Below are 19832 nucleotides of genomic sequence, written 5' to 3'. Positions count from 1 at the left end.
TGACAACTATATTCTTGAAGTCTTTCCTTTGATTTATCATAAAGATACATATTATGCAACCCCAGGACCTCTTGCTGCTTAAAGGCTACGCTTCAATCAGCAGCTGGGAAAGGATGGACTCCATTGTGAGTTCTTCGACGAGATCATACTCAGTCCGCTGTTCTTAACGCTACCTCACTAACGTGGGAAATGGCGAATATATATATATATATATATATATATATATATATATATATATATATATATATATATATATATATATATATATATATAGATAGATAGATAGATAGTCTGAGATTTTAAGAATGTTCAAAAGGAATGTGGTATAGATTTATTTCGTGAGCCTGTAACATATTTACAGACATGGCCATTCATCATTCTCAACATCTTAATCGGTAGACTGAATTAAAGTGCATGTTCTTCTTTTTGTGTTCTGTATAATTAATTACTTTAGTGGTGACGAGTAGCTCTCTCTGTCCTGTGTTATGTGCTCCAATACCAGCGAGAGTATTAATTGTAAAAAAATTCTTAAAACGTGTGGGAGAGTAGGCCCACCCAGAGATCATTACCGACTAGGGGAAAGAGAGAGAATACAGAAGAGAGTAGAAACATGTATATGCAAATGGACGAATGATGAATTAAACGGGAAAGGGGAAGATGAGAGTGAAAGTGGGGATAGGAAGGAAAGATAAAGAAAAAATGGTGAGAGTAAGTGGTGTACTGATTGCTTAATAACGAGGGTGAATAATTGATTAGACCAGTGCATGAAGGAGGGAGGAATGGCAGATGGGAGGGTGAATATGGTGAGGAGAGAGAAATAGATATAGATATAGGGAAAGAGAGAAGGAGGAATAGAAAAAAAAAAAGATGGAAGGTGAGTGAAACAAGACAGATGAGCACCATAGAATTTGGTAGATAGAGGAAAATGATCTTTCGAGTTAAGGAGTATGGGAATGGAATCATATTTGAGGAAAAGATATTGAAGCAAGAAAACATCGCCTATTTTGGTGGAAAAGAAGAGGTGCGCAATATTCCTATTAGCTCAAGTCAAGTCTGTTACTTCACTAAACCTCTTATTCATGTGAGTGTACAAAAACTTGGTTATATCAGTAATTTAATCAGAGTGAACTTGTAAAGTTATTTTCATCGGTATTCATTTGCTGTACATAACAGTGGATGATATGTTAGGTGTTAATAGACAAGCAGAACTAGATATTTTTGTTGGTGTGTTGATCACAGTTTTTTTGTTGGTGTGTTTGTTTAGCCTTGTAATTTTGACATGTGTGTAAGCTATATTTTCAACGCGTTTATGGGAAAAAACATGTGCCAGGTTTCGATATTACATTATGCTGATCCGATGACTATTTTCAGCTATTCCAACGATGTCTTACCAAAGTACTCAACATCGATCTATGGCGCCTTTATGTCACATATGTCAAGGAGACGAAGTCCAGTTTACCAACTTACAGGTATGTTATGAAGGTCATTCCCCGTATGAGACGGGTCAGTCACAGGTCAGACGTGTCACTTACTAAACTTGAGTGTTCATTCAAGATTGATCATGGAAGTAAGGTAATGGGGATTTATGTAGTATTTCTGGTGTTTGTCTACCGAATTTGTATATCAGTCTTTGAGAAATTTTGAACGGATCCGAAAAGCTTTTACGCTAAGCATTATTATTGAAATGTGATAAGAATTTATTAGAGATTCTTTCTTCATATCGCTGGGTATATATATATATATATATATATATATATATATATATATATATATATATATATATATATATATATATATATATACTTTATCGCTGTCTCCCGCATTAGCGAGGTAGCGCAAGGAAATGGGCGAAAGAATGGCCCAACCCACCCACATACACATGTATACACATAAACGCCCATACACGCACATATACATACTTATACATTTCAACATATACATACACAGACATATACATATATACACGTGTACATATTCATACATGCTGCCTTCATTCATTCTCGCCGCCACCCCGCCACACATGAAATGGCACCCCCCTTTGCTCAGTGTGATCACATAGGCAAACCTACCAGGCAAAGCACTGGTAACCAAGCATCAAAATAAGTAATAGATTTATCAGTGATAAATTTTAGCAGGTTGGATGTTCAGCAGCTGAAGGGGCTGGGGGTTTAGTAATTGTACTAATGTATGATGGTATAGGTATAAAGAATAAGTACAGTAAATACAGGGATATAAGACTACTAAGTATCCTGTATAGAAGGCAAGGTTATTGGCAAGCTGGCAAAAAAAGTATTTCGGAAATCACAAAGTGATAGCTAGAATAATTGGGGAATGAAATTTTTAATTGGTATGAGTGAATATGTATGATTGATCTAACATAAGCTTATAATTGAATTACAAGTAAGGATTAGGGGAACAGAATACATGGCTATTTGAGTTACAAAACAGTAGGAAAACAGAAGGGATTACAGAACATTTATATAAGCAGATGTGATACACAGATAATAGGAGAATAGGCAGTATAGATGCAAACAGTGTCTACTATTTTGTGAAGAACAAATACCTCACTCTTTTCCACTAATCAGTCAGTCTAAAATTTGCGTTTCTTTAACTCATAATATTGTTGCTTATATCATTCCTTAGAAAACACTTTGTCATATATGCTAGCTAACATGTTTCCCTTTCTTTACTTTCTGGAATGTTTTGGATATTTGCCTGCCTTTTTAACTCTTTGTTATCTCATTTTTCAGTCTTCTATCCTTGCTTAAGATGCTTTCACATTTCTTAAGTTCATATTCTAAAGTTCATAGACCCTCTCCTCCTACTGGCCTTCTAATGTCATTTCCCTTTTACTCCCTCATCTCAAATACCATTATCTTGGTGTATGGATATTCATATTTAGATTTTTATTCTGAAAGGTGATTGCGAAAAGAAGAGAGAAAATAGTTAGAAATAAGGAAAGTCTACAGATAGTTAATGTCATGGGAGTGCTTGATACTTGGTTGTTTTGATTAGATGGAAAGGGAATGAGGAGAAAGGAATTTGAAAAGTTTGAGTGAGGTTAATTGTATATATCTGTTTAGGGGAACACAGGGACAAGGAGGGAATATGTTAATGAATGGTGTGTATTGATAAAAGAACATGGAAATGTGCATTAAGTCATATTTAGGAGGTTCTGATTAGCTGGTAGCTGGAAAGTGCCTAAAGGATTTAGGTGCACAAATATTGCTAATGTTTCTAAATTTTGAATTATTATGAGTATGCTAATGATAGCTTGTTATTTACAGAGAGAAACTGTCTCAAGCGTACGAGTTTGCCACAGACAAAATAGGTATGGACTACAATTCATATACACTCTGGAATGATTATGCCAACCTGCTGAAGAATGTTGAGGTTGTGGGCTCATATGCTGAGAATCAGAAGATCATGGCAGTCAGAAAGGTAAATATATGATTTCATCTTGAATATCTGGATGCACTAGTGCAGAGCTTTGTAAGTAAAACGGATAGTGTCAGCAAATATATTTTTTCTGTTTGATATCGTAACACATAAAAGGAAAAGTACTTTTCTTGTTGAATGAGTCTCATGGGTTGTTAAGATTTTTTGTTAGCTTTTTGGTAGAATGGTTTTTTATGCATTAACCTGTTCAACTAGTAACTGTGTTTTTTATGTAATAACCTATTCATCTGGTATGATAGATACAGTATATACGTATTATTTGTGTAGGAAACATTTCCTGACCATCTTGGGTTCCTTGATTTGAAAATGGTATAGTCAACCATCCATGACAGTTTCTTTATGTGACAGGTGTACCAACGTGGCATAGTGACCCCAATGGCCAATATTGAGCAGTTATGGAGGGACTACCTTGAATTTGAGAAGAGTATTAATCCCATTATTGCTGAGAAGATGAACATAGAGAGGGGAAGGGATTACATGAATGCACGTAGAGTTGGGAAGGAACTGGAGGCTGAGACGCGTGGTTTAAATCGCCATTTACCCAGTGTGCCACCATCAGCTCTTCCTGAAGAAACAAAACAAGTGAGGAGTTCTTTAATGTTCTTGTCCTGATTGCCGTAACTTTGGTTTTGGAAGACTATTGTAGACCTTTATGATAGGTTTGGCATAAGTCTTTGATTTTTAGATTTCCATTTTTGAATCACCCCCGCACCACCTATGCTCTGTACAGATTCCCTGTTTTTTCCAATCAGTCTATTTTTACCCCTAATGATGGACTGGTCTATCATTCTTATTCTGTCTGCAGTGGTTTTACTCGAGGGTCTGTTCTTTGTTTTACGCTCTCCCTTTTAACCAATAATCTTATTCAGTGTCATTCAGATGATTCTTCTGAGTACTTTTCTGCTTTCTAAAGTACTAGTCTTCCTCTCTTGCATTTCTTGCTTCATATTTCCTGATTTTGAACTTGAATAACATCCTTCAGTGGGGGGACTTTGTTTTATTCATTGCCACTGAAATCCAGTTTCTTCCTAACAACCTCAGTTTTATACCACTCATTTGGTGTTCACCAGACTTGCATGGTGCTACACTGCAAGTGAAAAGCCACCTTTGGTGAGGATGCATGATCTATCCATCTATTTCTATTCCCGATCTCCTTTCCCTTTGCGAACTCTTTCAGGGGGTATGCATGGAAAAAGAGTCGCCATAACTGGTGAACTCTGGTGCTGCTTCTCAAACCTTCTGCCTCACCCTAATGTCACTAGCAGAGAACAGTTCTAGTGCAGTGTTTATAGAGGATCCTACCTAATGTTTCTTCCTACTACTTCTACCTTATGTTCTAACCTTGTTTTTACCCAGTGCTCCCACCTAATATTCGTATCTATTACCTATTACTTCTACCCTGGGGATAGGGGAGAAAGAATACTTCCCACGTATTCCCTGCGTGTCGTAGAAGGCGACTAAAAGGGGAGGGAGCGGGTGGCTGGAAATCCTCCCCTTTCTTGTTGTTTTTTTTTTTTTTTTTTAATTTTCCAAAAGAAGGAACAGAGAAGGGGGTCAGGTGAGGATATTCCCTCTAAGGCCCAGTTCTCTGTTCTTAACGCTACCTCGCTAATGCGGGAAATGGCAAATAGTATAAAAAAAAAAAAATTACTTCTACCTAGTAGTGGGTAGGAACAATAGACAGGAGCATTAGGTAGAAACATTAGATGGGAGCATTAAGTAGTGCATAGGGCTCACCACAAAATTCTAGAGTTGTGAAGAATGAATTGTTTGAGTTGTCGAAGTGTTATGCATGACAAGGAGAGATTGCATATTTATGGACTGTGCCAGCAGTCACATGTGGTGAGATTGCATATTTGTGGACAGCAGTCACGTGTGATGAGATTGCATATTTGTAGACAGAATACCAGCGCTCCACGTGTAGTGAAGTAGATGAAAAGGAATGCAATCTCAGGAACTTCTCACTCCAAAGGAGTCCATCATTACCCTATTACTGAATGTAGTACATCCATGACACAGTAGGAGCCCGGGATTCAACTACTATATTTAATCTATTCATGTCAGATAATCCAGGAGTGTATTCCTTAGCTCTGGTTTCTTCCCAGTACATGGAACAATTTATAATTGCTGTGACAATACTTGCCATATGCATACTTTCACTCTGTTTATTGCTTTAAGATTCCTTGCTGCCTTACAGATCCATGGTTTTTGTCTTAGGAGGTTGCTAACATAATGACTGTGTCTAGAGATGTATGTACTCATAATGAAAATAGTTATTAGCAGTGTTGGAATCCCAGTCCGCTTCCTGCACTCTCATGCTGATATGGAATGGTTGTTGTCAACAAAGTGAAATTATGTATGATTATGTGAAATAACTTTGAGAAAAGTTTAAGGTTAAAAGTTCCATATATTTTATTTGTATAAGTCATCTGTTTTGAATTGACAGAAAGGTTGAATTGACAGAATGGTTGATTACACTGTAAGGGCAAGGTAGGGATCTTGGGTTGCATTATAATCGTTTGAACTACTTAGAACTACTGTTCTTACATTTTTCATCATAAGGTGTTCTTTTAAGATGCTGATTGGCCATAGGGTTTTATTTGTAAGGAATTTATTTTATGGTTTTGTTTAAATAAACCCTCTCAGGTTGAGATCTGGAAGAGATACATCAGATGGGAGAAAGATAACCCTTTGCGTACCGATGATCAGACTCTGGTAACCAAGCGTGTGAGATTTGCTTATGAGCAGTGCCTCTTGTGTCTCTCACATCACCCTGACATCTGGTATGAGGGAGCACTGTTTCTCCAAGAATCTTCAAAACTTTTATCAGAAAAAGGGGTTAGTTCCTTAACCAGTTGTTGATTCAATTTAGAAAAGCAGTATTTTCTTTTTTTTTTTTTTTTTTTTTTTTTTTTATACTTTGTCGCTGTCTCCCGCGTTTGCGAGGTAGCGCAAGGAAACAGACGAAAGAAATGGCCCAACCCACCCCCATACACATGTATATACACACGTCCACACACGCAAATATACATACCTACACAGCTTTCCATGGTTTACCCCGGACGCTTCACATGCCTTGATTCAATCCACTGACAGCACGTCAACCCCTGTATACCACATCGCTCCAATTCACTCTATTCCTTGCCCTCCTTTCACCCTCCTGCATGTTCAGGCCCCGATCACACAAAATCCTTTTCACTCCATCTTTCCACCTCCAATTTGGTCTCCCTCTTCTCCTCGTTCCCTCCACCTCCGACACATATATCCTCTTGGTCAATCTTTCCTCACTCATTCTCTCCATGTGCCCAAACCATTTCAAAACACCCTCTTCTGCTCTCTCAACCACGCTCTTTTTATTTCCACACATCTCTCTTACCCTTACGTTACTTACTCGATCAAACCACCTCACACCACACATTGTCCTCAAACATCTCATTTCCAGCACATCCATCCTCCTGCGCACAACTCTATCCATAGCCCACGCCTCGCAACCATACAACATTGTTGGAACTACTATTCCTTCAAACATACCCATTTTTGCTTTCCGGGATAATGTTCTCGACTTCCACACATTTTTCAAGGCTCCCAAAATTTTCGCCCCCTCCCCCACCCTATGATCCACTTTCTTAGTAATTGGATATTATAGATCTGTGAATCACTCCTTGAAAGGTGCCATGTTAATTTTCTTCTTAGGTTTCTGAATTTACATATTACATTAAAAAGATCATTAGTAAAGTAGAAGAATACCATTTGACAAGTGAAGGGATGCTTTGTAACCAGCTTTGTAAGCATTCTCTTGAAATTCTGAAAAACTACGTTTTATCAGAAATTTCATTGTATACATCTTTCACAAAAGTCTTAAGTGTTGCATTGTAGATGTTTGTATTAAATCAGATGTAAGGAAAATGCAGCCTCAAGTTTGGGAAATGGCTTGATAGTATTTCAGCTGATAGAAATATGTCTTACAACCATTTGTCTCCACCAGGATGTAAATGCCAGCAAGATCTTCAGTGAAGAAGCAGCACAGATATATGAGCGTGCAATTTCTGGACCCTTGAGAAAGAATCAGCTGCTTTTTTTTGCTTATGCTGACTTTGAAGAATCACGTCTGCGGTATCAAGAGGTACACAAAATTTACCAAAGATACATCGAAATGGAAGATGTTGATCCAACCTTGGTATGTTCTTTTTTCACTTAGATTAAATGTTAATTTTTTTATAAAGTTCCAATTTTTGTATCAGGCAATTTGTAATGCATAGAGACCTGAGTTACTGGGTACAGTGTAAAGTTTAAGTTGGAAATCAAACTGCATCAACTCTTAAGGATCCACCATTTGTAATGAGTTCATTCGAAAGCATAAGTCTTTTCATATATAATTCCATATCTATTATGGGAAGTTAAAGCTGTTTACATTATTTGGTTTATGAATTTTATGGTTTTTCAGACACAGTTTCTTAGGTTAATATAGTTGAACATCTTGTACATCTACTACATTTATGGTTAGTTGACCTGTATCTCCTGTCATTCCCATAAATCCTCATATTTAGAATGGATGCATCTCATTTACATGGTTCAGGGAGTTTGTTTTGTCTTGGCCTTAGTTTAGAAAGTTGAAATTTGTTTTGGAAGATTAAGTTTATTGCTTTCTTAGATCTGAGCAAATTCCTGTTTTAAGGCAGTGTTAAAAGATGACTTGATTCAGGATTATGGATACATTTTGGTCATTTTCATTTGTTTGAGTCTTTCAAATCCTCAGGAAGAGTATACTTATGGATTTAACCCAGTTTGTGTTGTATTGTTCTTCCGTTAGGTTAAGACTCCATAATCTACTTGTTTGCTCTTTAGAATTGTTGGAATCCAATTTCAAGTGGATCATACCTGCAAGATTATTCTCATCCCCTATATGTTGTACCTTCATTTTCAGATTTTTAAAAATTGATGATGAATTTTTTTTTTTTTCTGATTTAGTTGTAGTCTGTGGACATTAGTACATTTGTCTCCTCCTTTTCCTCTTTTGCAAATGGTAGTGCTTATACTTCTCAGTTTGGGAGGCAAAAGCTGTATGGCCATACATTCTGCTCAAACAGTTACCGGAAATCTGAGTTACAGTGTTAACTCTTTCTCAGTCTGTATCTTATAAACTGTTTCTTACTGTAGAGCACAATGGCTCATGCTGAACCATCTCCATCTGGTCTTCTTTCCTTTACCAAACCCCAGTCTTATTGATACCTCATTCATCCTGTTTTTCCACTTACTTTCATTCTTCTCTTTTACATCTCCTAATACACCTTGCTGGGAGATTTTCTTCAGTCTTTTAACCTTGTTGATTTTTTTTTTCTACTACATTGTCAGTTTAATCCATCAGCTTACCAAAAATTCTTTCATGATATTACACCTTCATTTAATTCCTTATTACTCATTGTTTTGTGTCTTTTCTCTTCTAACTTATTTTAAGGTATCTTTACTAACTTCTTGTACATTGTTTGCCCTTTTACAGACATATCTCAAGAATGTATGGTAGATTGTGGTGTAGCATTCCTGCAAACAAACCTTACCAAACATCTGGCTCAGTATTCTTCAGTCATTACTCTTCTTAGAAATGTAATATTTTTCTCTTTTTAGAATTTTTCTGTGATATCTCAACATTCATCTAACCATGCTTGAAATTTTTCAATGATTTATTTCTTCATTCCTGTTCACCTTTTCCTGCCTTAGTTGATTTATGTGAAACTTAAACAATATATACTGATGTGCTTTGTAATTGCAGAAGTTTTTCATTTGTATTTCCAGGCATATCTTCAATATATGAAATTTGCGCGTAGGGCTGAGGGTATTAAGTCAACAAGAGAAGTGTTCAAGAAGGCTCGTGAAGATGTTCGTACTCGATTCCATGTCTATGTTGGTGCTGCTTTGATGGAGTATTATTGCACAAAAAATAAGGACATTGCTTTTAGGATATTTGAACTTGGCCTCAAGAAATTTCCAGATAATGCTGATTATATTATGGCATATGTTGATTATCTGTCACATCTAAATGGTGAGTAATATTCTCTTACTTTTTACTGTACTTGAAATGACTTATAACCTGTTTTGGCAACATACAGCCCAGAGTCCATAAAACATGAATTCATACTACTTAGAGAAGTACAGAGGTCATCGCCTTCTCATTGATCATCCATTGAACACTTTGCAGTCATGGTCTTTTATGTAAATCTGCTTGTTCTGTCACATATTGGCCTAGTGAATCATTAGTTAACCCTACCCCAAAGGAAAGACTAACACACTTAGCTATAGGTAATACACCAGCTGGTTTTTCAGTTAGATCTGTGTTTCCTCTATATTGACACCTTAGTATATAGAAGTAGTATGTAGAAACATTAGGTAGGAGCATTAGGTAGAAACATTAGGTAGAAGTATTAGTAGGAGCAGTAGATTGAAGTAGTCATTAGGAATGTTAGGTAGGAGCCTCTGCAAACACTGCATTAGACTTGCCCTCTGCCAGTGGCCTGTTAAGGGTGAGGCGCTAATGGCTAAAAAGCGTCATTGGAGTTCTTTAGTTATGGATACTCTATTGCTGGGGCCACCTCCTTTGAGGAAGTTCCAATTGGAACAGGCATCAGAGATATAGATAGACTGTTGACATCACACAACAAGTACAATGTTCTGCTAAGACTGCTCAGTTTGTCATGTTGCATATAGACTATTGGAATTTTAAAGTATATCATAAAAGTAGTCAACAAATTAAAAGTCTTCTGTCAATTTAGCACTTCATGTTCTGTGCAAATGCCTCAGGCTTTTTAGGTGTTATAAGCCCTGCAAATGTCACAAGCTTTACAGAGATTTTAAGCTCCATAACTTACAAGTTTCATTGGCTTAACCCATTTGCACTTGTTATAAGCTTAAGCTGTAGTTTAGAAATTAAAAGAATAATGTAAAATTTGTTTTAGTGATCCTGACAAAGTTGATTTCATTTAGAATTATGTTGATTGTGCAATATAGTTTCTGTTCAGAATACAGTGCCGACAGAGCTCTGTTACTGCAGATTCAATATAAACCTTAAAGAGATGTGTATCATGAGGTGATTCAACACTTGACTTACAGGATGCATTAACCCAGAGATATCTTATGATCAGTGTAAGAAACCACATCAGTTTCACACTCTTATATTACTAAGGAATGATACTGATGACCTTAAAGGTGACTGCTGCCTACTGTTCACAATTCATAACATGGATATTGAGTGTGATCAAGGATTTGTCAATATCATTATTAATGTTTTGCCCACTTTTATGCTTGAGGAAGGCACAGACATTTAAGGGGCTTGATGATATGAAAGTGGAGTAGCTCAGTCTCTTTAGTCAACTAGTTCAAGATTTACGTACTTATAAGCATTTTCAGTCTATAAAAAATCTAATGATTTCCTTTGAAGAAAAGGTCTTCACTTATGTTGGGATATCACATGTCTGGGAGCATGGTGCAGTCTTAAAAGTCAGATGATGTGATTTGCTACCACAATTAGCCCATGGTATTAACAGTGGATGGAAGGATGCAACTTTTGTTCATTGTCCTTGAGCTTAATATTTTTGCTATTCTGTCATGGTAGATATCTCATCTCTAACAGTAACTGACCATCGGCCCTAAGAAGTTTTACCTAGAAATAAAGGCCTGTTTTTTTGCTCAGAAGCAAGGAGTTGTGTCTACAAATGAGATTTCAAGATGTAACGATGGGGCCATGGTCATCTGGGCACTTTTTTTTTTTTTTTTTTTTGTCATCCTTCTCTGAGTAGCTGGGTGTAATTGACATAGGGAAACCAGTAAGACAAATGATAACCTGATGAAACATGGTGTTGAAAAATCCATCCCATTCATATTATCAGATACCTTACTAGTCTTCCTGGGTTGACCAGACCTAGTAAAAGTTGCATCCCTCTACTTTCAACATCATGGGGTGACTGAGGCAACAAATCCTGTCATCTTACTTCTAAGACTGTGCCATGCTGCCAGACATAAGAGTATCCCCACCATGAGCAAGTAATAGGATTTTGTTTCCCAAATAAAACCAGATGCGTGAAAGCCTTATTTTGAATGGAAATCAGATTGTTTTGCAGACTGTATGAAGATGTGTGAAAAGAAAGAAAATCTGTAATGATTGATGACCTTTATTAGTTTTATTTAGTAGAATTGTCCTCTGCCAGTGGCCTGTTAAGGGTGAGGCACTGAAGGCTAAGAAGCAGCATTAGAGTTCATCAGTTATGAAGACTCTTTTGCCATGGCCACTTCTTTGAGGGTGGGTCCAGAAGGGAACAGGCATCAGAGATATAGATAGATAGATAGATTTATTTACAATAAAGCTGTGGTATACAGTCAGATTCCTCTATATCAGACACAATGACCACAGTCGAACAAGATGCATACATTGGTAATTTTCTCTTTTTTGTGCTACAGAGGATAACAACACAAGAGTTTTGTTTGAACGAGTTTTGACTTCTGGACAATTGAAGAATGAAGATACAGTAGGGCTTTGGAACCGTTTTTTGGAGTTTGAGTGCAATGTAGGAGATCTAGCATCAATTGTCAAGGTGGAGAAAAGACGAGCTCATGTACTACAAAAGGTGAGATATTTGAATGAGAATGGTTTAGGTACTACAATTTCACCTGTTTACTCGTGTAGATTCATTTGGTACTACACTGTAGGATATTTGCCTTTTGTGATTAGAAGTATTAGACACTACATTTGTAACATTTACAGTAGTGACAGTTGAAGATTTGTAAGGTCTCCTTCTCTTCCAAACTAAAAGACTTCTACTAAACTTTTCTAATCTTGTATTCTGATTGGAACTGAGAGTGAACTCTGGTGACACATACCTTTAACCTGTGTAAGAGATAAACCATTTGTTGTATACTTAATCATATCTTTCCCTGTAATGAGGAAATGTCAAAAACAAACAATTAGCATCCTTTGCTTTGTTTGATTGATGATGTTTACATTTCTGAGTACTTCTAAAGTTTCACCATCATGTAGAGTTTTATCTAATTTTAAGGGTGTAATTTTTAAACTCTGACAGAATTAATTTTGAATATGCATAGTTATGAGTATTCATTCTTAATTGTATCCATGATTCATGACTTCTTTCTCTGTAAGGATTTCTAAGGACTGAATGCTCTTTTTTCCAGTTGCAAGAATTTGAAGGGAAGGATACAGCCCAGCTTGTTGACAGATACAAATTTATGGACCTTTACCCCTGTACTCCTGCTGAGCTGAAGTGAGTTTATGATCGACCTGTATCTTAGAATTCATTGAAATAGGTTATAAGTATAAGATTTTTTGTTTTGGGCTGACATTCTCTTATCCTCTGCATCCTTTTGATGAAAAAGGAACTTACCAGCAAATGTGTGGAGCTATGCCATGACTTCAGGTTAAAGAATATTTTCATTAGACACAGCTTAGTTGGATGTTATATGGGGGAAGTTTTTAATTATATACTGCCATTGAAGTGAAAAGACAAACTTTTGTCTGAGAACTATTTGGGTACTGTCCCTTTTTATGGTTTGAGTTTAACTGTTTACAGTCTAATTATAAAGTTATGAGATGCTCATACCAACCATTACTTCTTGGGAAGCCTAAGGATATCTTGCTCAGCCCTGCCTAAACTCCCAGAAGAGCTTAACTTCTGCTAAGGAACCAATGCCTTTTTTAAGCCTTATCTTTCTCTTTTTTTTGTCTCCAACAATAACCAGACCCTCTATGGCAACTGGAGGACATATTAGAGATAGGAAGGAGCTCCTTGCCATTTATCAAGTTCATATAGTCTATCAGTTCTCTTACACATATCCTTAAGCCCAGTTTACTAAAGTGTACTAAGGCTTCCAAAATGATATAAGTGCTCCTTAATTTTTTACTTTGGTTAGTAACTTGATTTCATCAGGTAAGACTAATTACATCTTCATTCACACCACCCACACTGACTGTGATTTTTATTTAGACTCATAGGGAATAATATGAATACAGTATTAAGTATTTTATCTTATATTCAATTTCTTTGTATATGAGGTGTTTGGTAACAGTAATGACCAATTTTCCCAGTATTTTGCAATTATGTAGCAGTACAGGTAGAATTTTTTTGTTTATTCTATTAAAAGATATGTAGGTAATACTTCTAATATACTCTACATAGCTTTTGTCATGACCAGATTTATAACTTATGAGAGAAGCCATTGGGTACATATTGTTCTGTATTAATTGTGTGAAGTGCTTAACAAATCTAAACTTGCAGAGCTATTGGTTACCGAGACATCTCCACTCATGCCATGATTATCAACCCCAACATTCCTCGAGGCTTGTCAATACATGAAGCCCAAGAGCCAACCTATGCACGACCAGATTTCTCTCAAATGATCCCCTTTAAGCCCAAGGCTAAATATGTCCCTGGTGAACACCCTATCAAAGGTAATATTAGCAATTTTATGTGATAGCAGCTGACTGTAACTCTTTTACTCCCTAATTTTGCTCAATTTCATTTCCTTAGGTTATGTTGCCATACCTTCCCTAATTCCTTCCTGTATCTCAGATATCTTCTGTTCTGAGCATGTGGAACAGATCCTGGGGTGATAAGTCTGAGATACTGTTTTATTGCTTTTAAGCAGGGATTGCAGTGTTGTTGGTTAGTGGCTTTTTACACTCATTTTTGCTTGTTCTTATTCTTCAATCTTTTCATTTCATATTAGTGATATTGCCTGTTATGTCATTAAGTGCTTCGTGCACATTTATCTGACATACATTAAAAAGAAGCTGTTTTCTCTTATTTCAGGAGGAGCTTTCCCACCCCCTCCTGCTGTGGCCAATTTGCTATCTCTTCTACCACCACCAAATTGTTTCCGTGGCCCCTTTGTAAAACTAGAGGCTCTGGTGGATCTCTTCATGAGGCTCAACCTCCCTGAGCAGGGTAAGTAATTCAGCTTAATTTTATGAATATGGCTGTCTGTTTCAGTCCAGTTGATCAGTTATTATATTATATATTATTCATATATATTTTTTTATTATACTTAATCGCCATCTCCATGTCAGCAAGGTAGCACAAGGAAACAGACGAGGAATGGCCCAACCCACCCACATACACATGTATATACATATACATATACATCCATATAAATATATATATATATATATATATATATATTTATATATTTATTTATTTATTATACTTTGTCACTGTCTCCCACATTAGCGAGGTAGCACAAGGAAACAGACGAAAGAATGGCCCAACCCACCCACATACACGTGTATATACATACATGTCCACATACGCACATATACATACCTATACATCTCAACGTATACATATATATACACACACAGACATATATATATATATATATATATATATATATATATATATATATATATATATATATATATACACATGTACATAATTCATACTTGCTGCCTTTATTCATTCCCGTCGCCACCCTGCTGCACATGAAATGACACCCCCTCCTCCCGCACATGCACAAGGTAGCACTACAAAAAGACAACAAAGACCACATTCGTTCACACTCAGTCTCTAGCTGTCATTTATAATGCACTGAAACCACAGCTCCCTTTCCACATCCAGGCCCCACAAAACTTTCCATTGTTTACCCCATTGCTCAGAATCTTATTCACTCCATCTTTCCACCTCCAGTATGGTCTCCCGCTTCTCCTTCTTCTCTCCGCCTCTGACACATATATCCTCTTTGTCAGTCTTTCCTCACTCATTCTCTCCATGTGTCCAAACCATTTCAACACACCCTCTTCTGCTTTCTCAACCACACTCTTTGTATTACCATACATCTCTCTTACCCTTTCATTACTTACTTGATCAAACCACCTCACACCAAATATTGTCCTCAAACATTTCATTTCCAACACATCCACCCTCCTCCGCACAGCCCTATCTATAGGCCATGCCTCGCATCCATATAACATTGTTGGAACCACTATTCCTTCAAACATACCCATTTTTGCTCTCCGACATTACGTTCTTGCCTTCCACACGTTCTTCAATGCTCCCAGAACCTTTGCTCTCTCTCTCTCTCTCTCTCTCTCTCTCTCTCTCTCTCTCTCTCTCTCTCTCTCTCTCTCTCTCTCTCTCTCTCTCTTTCCCCCACCCACCCACCGACTCACTTCCACTTCTGGCCACAGAACTGTCATTTTGTTGAGTTCAAGTAGATTACATGACTTTTAAGGGCAGGAATGTTTTCTGTACAAAAATAAAAGTTTCCTCTGCTTTTATTACAATTAAGTGGGCTTGAATGAATTTTCTGACATTTTTAGGAGAGAGTTTATCATTTTATCACATCTCCCTAGGTGGTCAGTGGTCAACTAGTGGAAGCCATGATGTTCGACTATTTGAACTGTCAAAGTCAGTCCATTGGGTGGTTGATCCAAGTGGTGACCGCAAGAGAAAGATGGTTACTGGTGATGACTCTGATGATGAAGATGGCAACAAACCAGTACTAACCAGTGATATTTACAGAGCCAGACAACAGAGGAAAATGAAATGAAACTCTAGATCTGTTGTGATATTGGTTTATCCATATGATACATTGTCATTATGTCAGAGAGGGTTTTTATTAGAAAGTAATATCTTTGGGACCTAAGGCTCAGATTTCTTAATGATGTTAAGAAATGAAGTACAATTATTTTCTTGACATTTTGAACTATATACTCTATGATTGATGAAATCATCTGTAAGAGTTTCAACAAGCATGTGTTATGCACCAACTGTCTTGCTTTACCAATACCTAAATCACCAATATTTCATGTTCTTAAAACATCAGAATCAAGTACATGTTGTACATGTAATGTTCTGAGGAAGCTATAGTTAACAGTATTAAAGTGGGGTTAAATTTTTTTTGAAAAGTTCCCTGCTCCTGGGTAAAGTTTTTTAGAGCCTAAGAGAAATGGGATCAGTCTTGGGGTGAGCAGGAAAGGCTTTTTTTTTTTTTTTTTTTTTAACTATGTTATGGAAGGGACCGGTTACCAGCATTTTAGGTCTTGAACTGAACAGATCCTTCTCACTAGTAGGATACCACATGATGGAAGTATTAGATAGTGTAAAGAAGTATAGGTTTTGGTTTAATTGGGGGGAAACATCCAAGTTGTGAAGCTTATATTGAAATTGTAAATAATGAATTTGTAAATATCATATATTATGATGATAGAAGCAAGGTTAACTTCTTTTTGTAACGTTCTAGTTGTACTTCTGGCAAGGTTTTTATTCTGTATGACGACATATTATGGTGTATTATTATTATGTAACCGTAGGACGCCTGTTATGCAGCTTCAAGGTTGTTTTCCGTGCAAGAACTGGGTAAAGTGGGTTCCTTTGAGGTGAAAAGGTCCTTGATGATGCTGTGCTCTTTTCCATCCACTGACAATAATACAGCCTTATCAAAGTAACTTCTCACTCATTGTGTTACAACTTGCTGGTGGAGTCTGCTAACACCTGTTAAGATATATTACATTTACATACATTCTTATATATTTGTAGAAAAAAAAAAAGTTACATATAACCTCTGTAGGCATCTCACAAACTTTTTGAGCAAGAAATAGTGAGAGTGTTGAATTTCATTTATGAGCAGAAATCAATACATTTTGTCAAATAGAAAATACTTCAAATTTTTGAATAACAGATACATTGTTTTCACGCAGTTTTGGTTAAAATTTCCATTCCTTTTATAAACCTTTTTAATTAACTGATTTACTTTGAAATAAAAAAGTACAAATATTGTGTGAATGAGTGTATATACATGTGTATATATGTACAATATGCAAATGCTTGGATTATATACTGAGTAAGATGTGACTGGCCACTGCTGTCATGTAAAGGCTGTGTATTAGCAGTTTTGTTTTTCATATTCATCTATATCCTATTTTTTTATTTTTCTTTCTTTGTTAGTGTATCTCATTTACATAAGCAAGTATCAGTAAACATACAAATAAAAGTTATGGAAATTCTTAATAATTGGGGTGGTGGTTATGTCTAATTAAAGGACACCTCAGACTCAACCTACAAGAAACTTGCAAATTGAGCCTGTTAATAAATGATAGAAAAATATTCACAAGGTTATGATATGTGTGAACATTCGGTGAACTCTATATCTTGAGTTAGCTTTTAGTTATCACAGCAGTATGGTACTGGTTTCACTGTACAAGCATCATTCTTTTTATACATACGATAAGTTAGAATTTTTTTGCCATGCTATAAATGTACTAATATATTAAAGTATTTTTCTACATTAAAAACAAATACTGTTTCATGTAAAGAAATTACATTATTAATTTCCCTCAGAATTACCATGTCTTTTCTCACCTTTTGTAAGAACACAATTACTTTGCATCTCTTTTGTGCACACATTGTTAAATGGATAAAGTAAATGGTATGCAAATATTACGTTAATAAATAGTAACATTGGTTAGAATAAATGTACCTGATATATGTATTATTTGCAAACACATGCCCACCTCTCACAAAATGTGTATGAAAAAGTGAATATTTTTTTTGTGTATATGGTGCGTATGGAAATTGAAAATGGCTTTTTACTAACTATCGTAGACTTAATGTTCTGATGTTTCGACAGCTGAGATACTTTCATCGAAAAAGTTTTGCAGTAAGGTATTGTGTTGAATTCTAATAATATAAAGTGTTTTCAAAAATATATTTTGTGTGTATATATGCTCAATCTGAGAAATAATGTTAATGGGCTGTGTTTTTTCTCATTCATTTAAAAGCTGTCTTTACTGACATATGTTTGATAGTATAAAAGCATATATGAGTACAGTGCTGTACATTTTTTTGCAACAATCTCACATATTTAGTGTTAATCATTGAAAGAAATGAACTAACTGTATATGGAATGACTGTAGGAGAGAGGTGTGGTAGTCAGTGCAACATGATTGAGGGGGCTAACAAGGGTGGTCTGAAATTGTTTGGACATGTGGAAAGGATTAGCAAAGAAAAGCTAAGAGGATCTATGTGGCAGAAGTGGATAGAAGGGGAATACCAATCTACAAATACCAGTGAAAAAGAGGATCTATGTGGCAGAAGTGGAGAGACGGGGAATACCTGTCTACAAATACCAGTAAAAAGATATCACCTTAATATGCTCAATATGCAGCACTCATCACACATCTTGCATGTATGATTATAATCTCTCAGTTGCTACTTCTTTTCTATAATCATCATTGTGAGGTTCATCAGGTATTGAATTCAACCATAAGGTGAATCTTTTTTCATTGTTTCTTTAGTTCTTTCGTGCCTTCTATATGCTTTCAGGAATATATAATTATGTACCTCTGGGATAGGGGATAAAGAATACTTCCCACATATTCCATGCGTGTCATAGAAAGCAACTAAAAGGGGAAGGAGTGGGGGGGCTGGAAATCCTCCCTTCCCATTTTTAAATATCCAAAAGAAGGAACAGAAAGGGGGGCCAAGTGAGGCTATTTCCTCTAAGGCTCAGTTCTCTGTTCTTATTGCTACCTCGCTAATGTGGGAAATGTGAATATGTATGAAAAGTAACTCCTTACATCTTTTTAGACTATAGAGCTCATGTTCTTTCAGCCTCTCATGGCAGTTTTTATTTACTTTTGAAGTGTTTCTTTATTGTTTTTTATTTTATTTTCATGTGTAAATGGTGACCATACTATACAGGTTTTTTTTTTTATATATACATTCGCCATTTCCTTCATCAGCGAGGTAGTGTTAAGAACAGAGGACCGAGTATAAGATGGAAAATCCTCACTGGGCCCCTTCTCTGTTCCTTCTTTTGGAAAATTCAAAACTGGAGGGGAGGATTTCCAGCCCCCCACTCCCCACCCGTTTAGCCGCCTTTTATGACATGCAGGGAATACATGAGAAGTATTCTTTCTCCCCTATCCACAGGGATGACTATACAGCAGTGTTCAATTTTCTTTCTTTTGAATAAAATGAACACTTTCATCATTAGTGCTCTGTCTCATGTTGCAAAATTTCTCATTTTCATATAACTAATTAATTGACTTGACAGCACTGGTCTTATGAATATGCTCTTTGAATTCAAGTTTTTCATTTGTAATAATTCAAGTCCTCCAAATTAGTAACTTAATGAACCTGATGAGTGACTTGGGTAAAACTGACATGTTCCCTTGTTGTTCTTCTTTAGTAACATCTTTTTCATGTGTTCATTGCCTAGTTAAGCTAAATAGCATCAAAAACACATGACAGCCTTAATTGTGATGTGATGCAAGATATTTAGACATCATATTGATTTTAACTAAATAGTCTGTGTGAGTCTTTATCAGTTGCATTTAATTCTGCTCCTGACAGGCTTTCCTGCATTTTGTAAGTATT

The 19832-nt window shown here is 36.2% G+C and overlaps 1 protein-coding gene across 1 annotated transcript in view; it reads left to right on the top strand.

Annotated features, from left to right (window-relative positions):
* Positions 1–18160, top strand: part of su(f) (cleavage stimulation factor subunit su(f)) — a 54562-nt gene extending 36402 nt beyond the window's left edge. The window contains exons 4-14 of the mRNA XM_071696316.1: positions 1372–1469; positions 3288–3441; positions 3808–4041; positions 6106–6297; positions 7445–7636; positions 9250–9496; positions 11905–12071; positions 12634–12722; positions 13734–13906; positions 14268–14402; positions 15806–18160. Coding sequence (XP_071552417.1) covers positions 1372–1469; positions 3288–3441; positions 3808–4041; positions 6106–6297; positions 7445–7636; positions 9250–9496; positions 11905–12071; positions 12634–12722; positions 13734–13906; positions 14268–14402; positions 15806–16002 — 1878 coding nt within the window. The 3' untranslated portion in view covers positions 16003–18160. The remainder of the gene's footprint in view (positions 1–1371; positions 1470–3287; positions 3442–3807; positions 4042–6105; positions 6298–7444; positions 7637–9249; positions 9497–11904; positions 12072–12633; positions 12723–13733; positions 13907–14267; positions 14403–15805) is intronic.
* Positions 18161–19832: the final 1672 nt, after the last annotated feature.

Source organism: Panulirus ornatus, chromosome 59 (assembly GCF_036320965.1).
Source record: "Panulirus ornatus isolate Po-2019 chromosome 59, ASM3632096v1, whole genome shotgun sequence".
In the NCBI taxonomy this organism is placed as follows: domain Eukaryota; kingdom Metazoa; phylum Arthropoda; class Malacostraca; order Decapoda; family Palinuridae; genus Panulirus; species Panulirus ornatus.
This window is presented reverse-complemented; position numbering and strand designations above follow the sequence as displayed.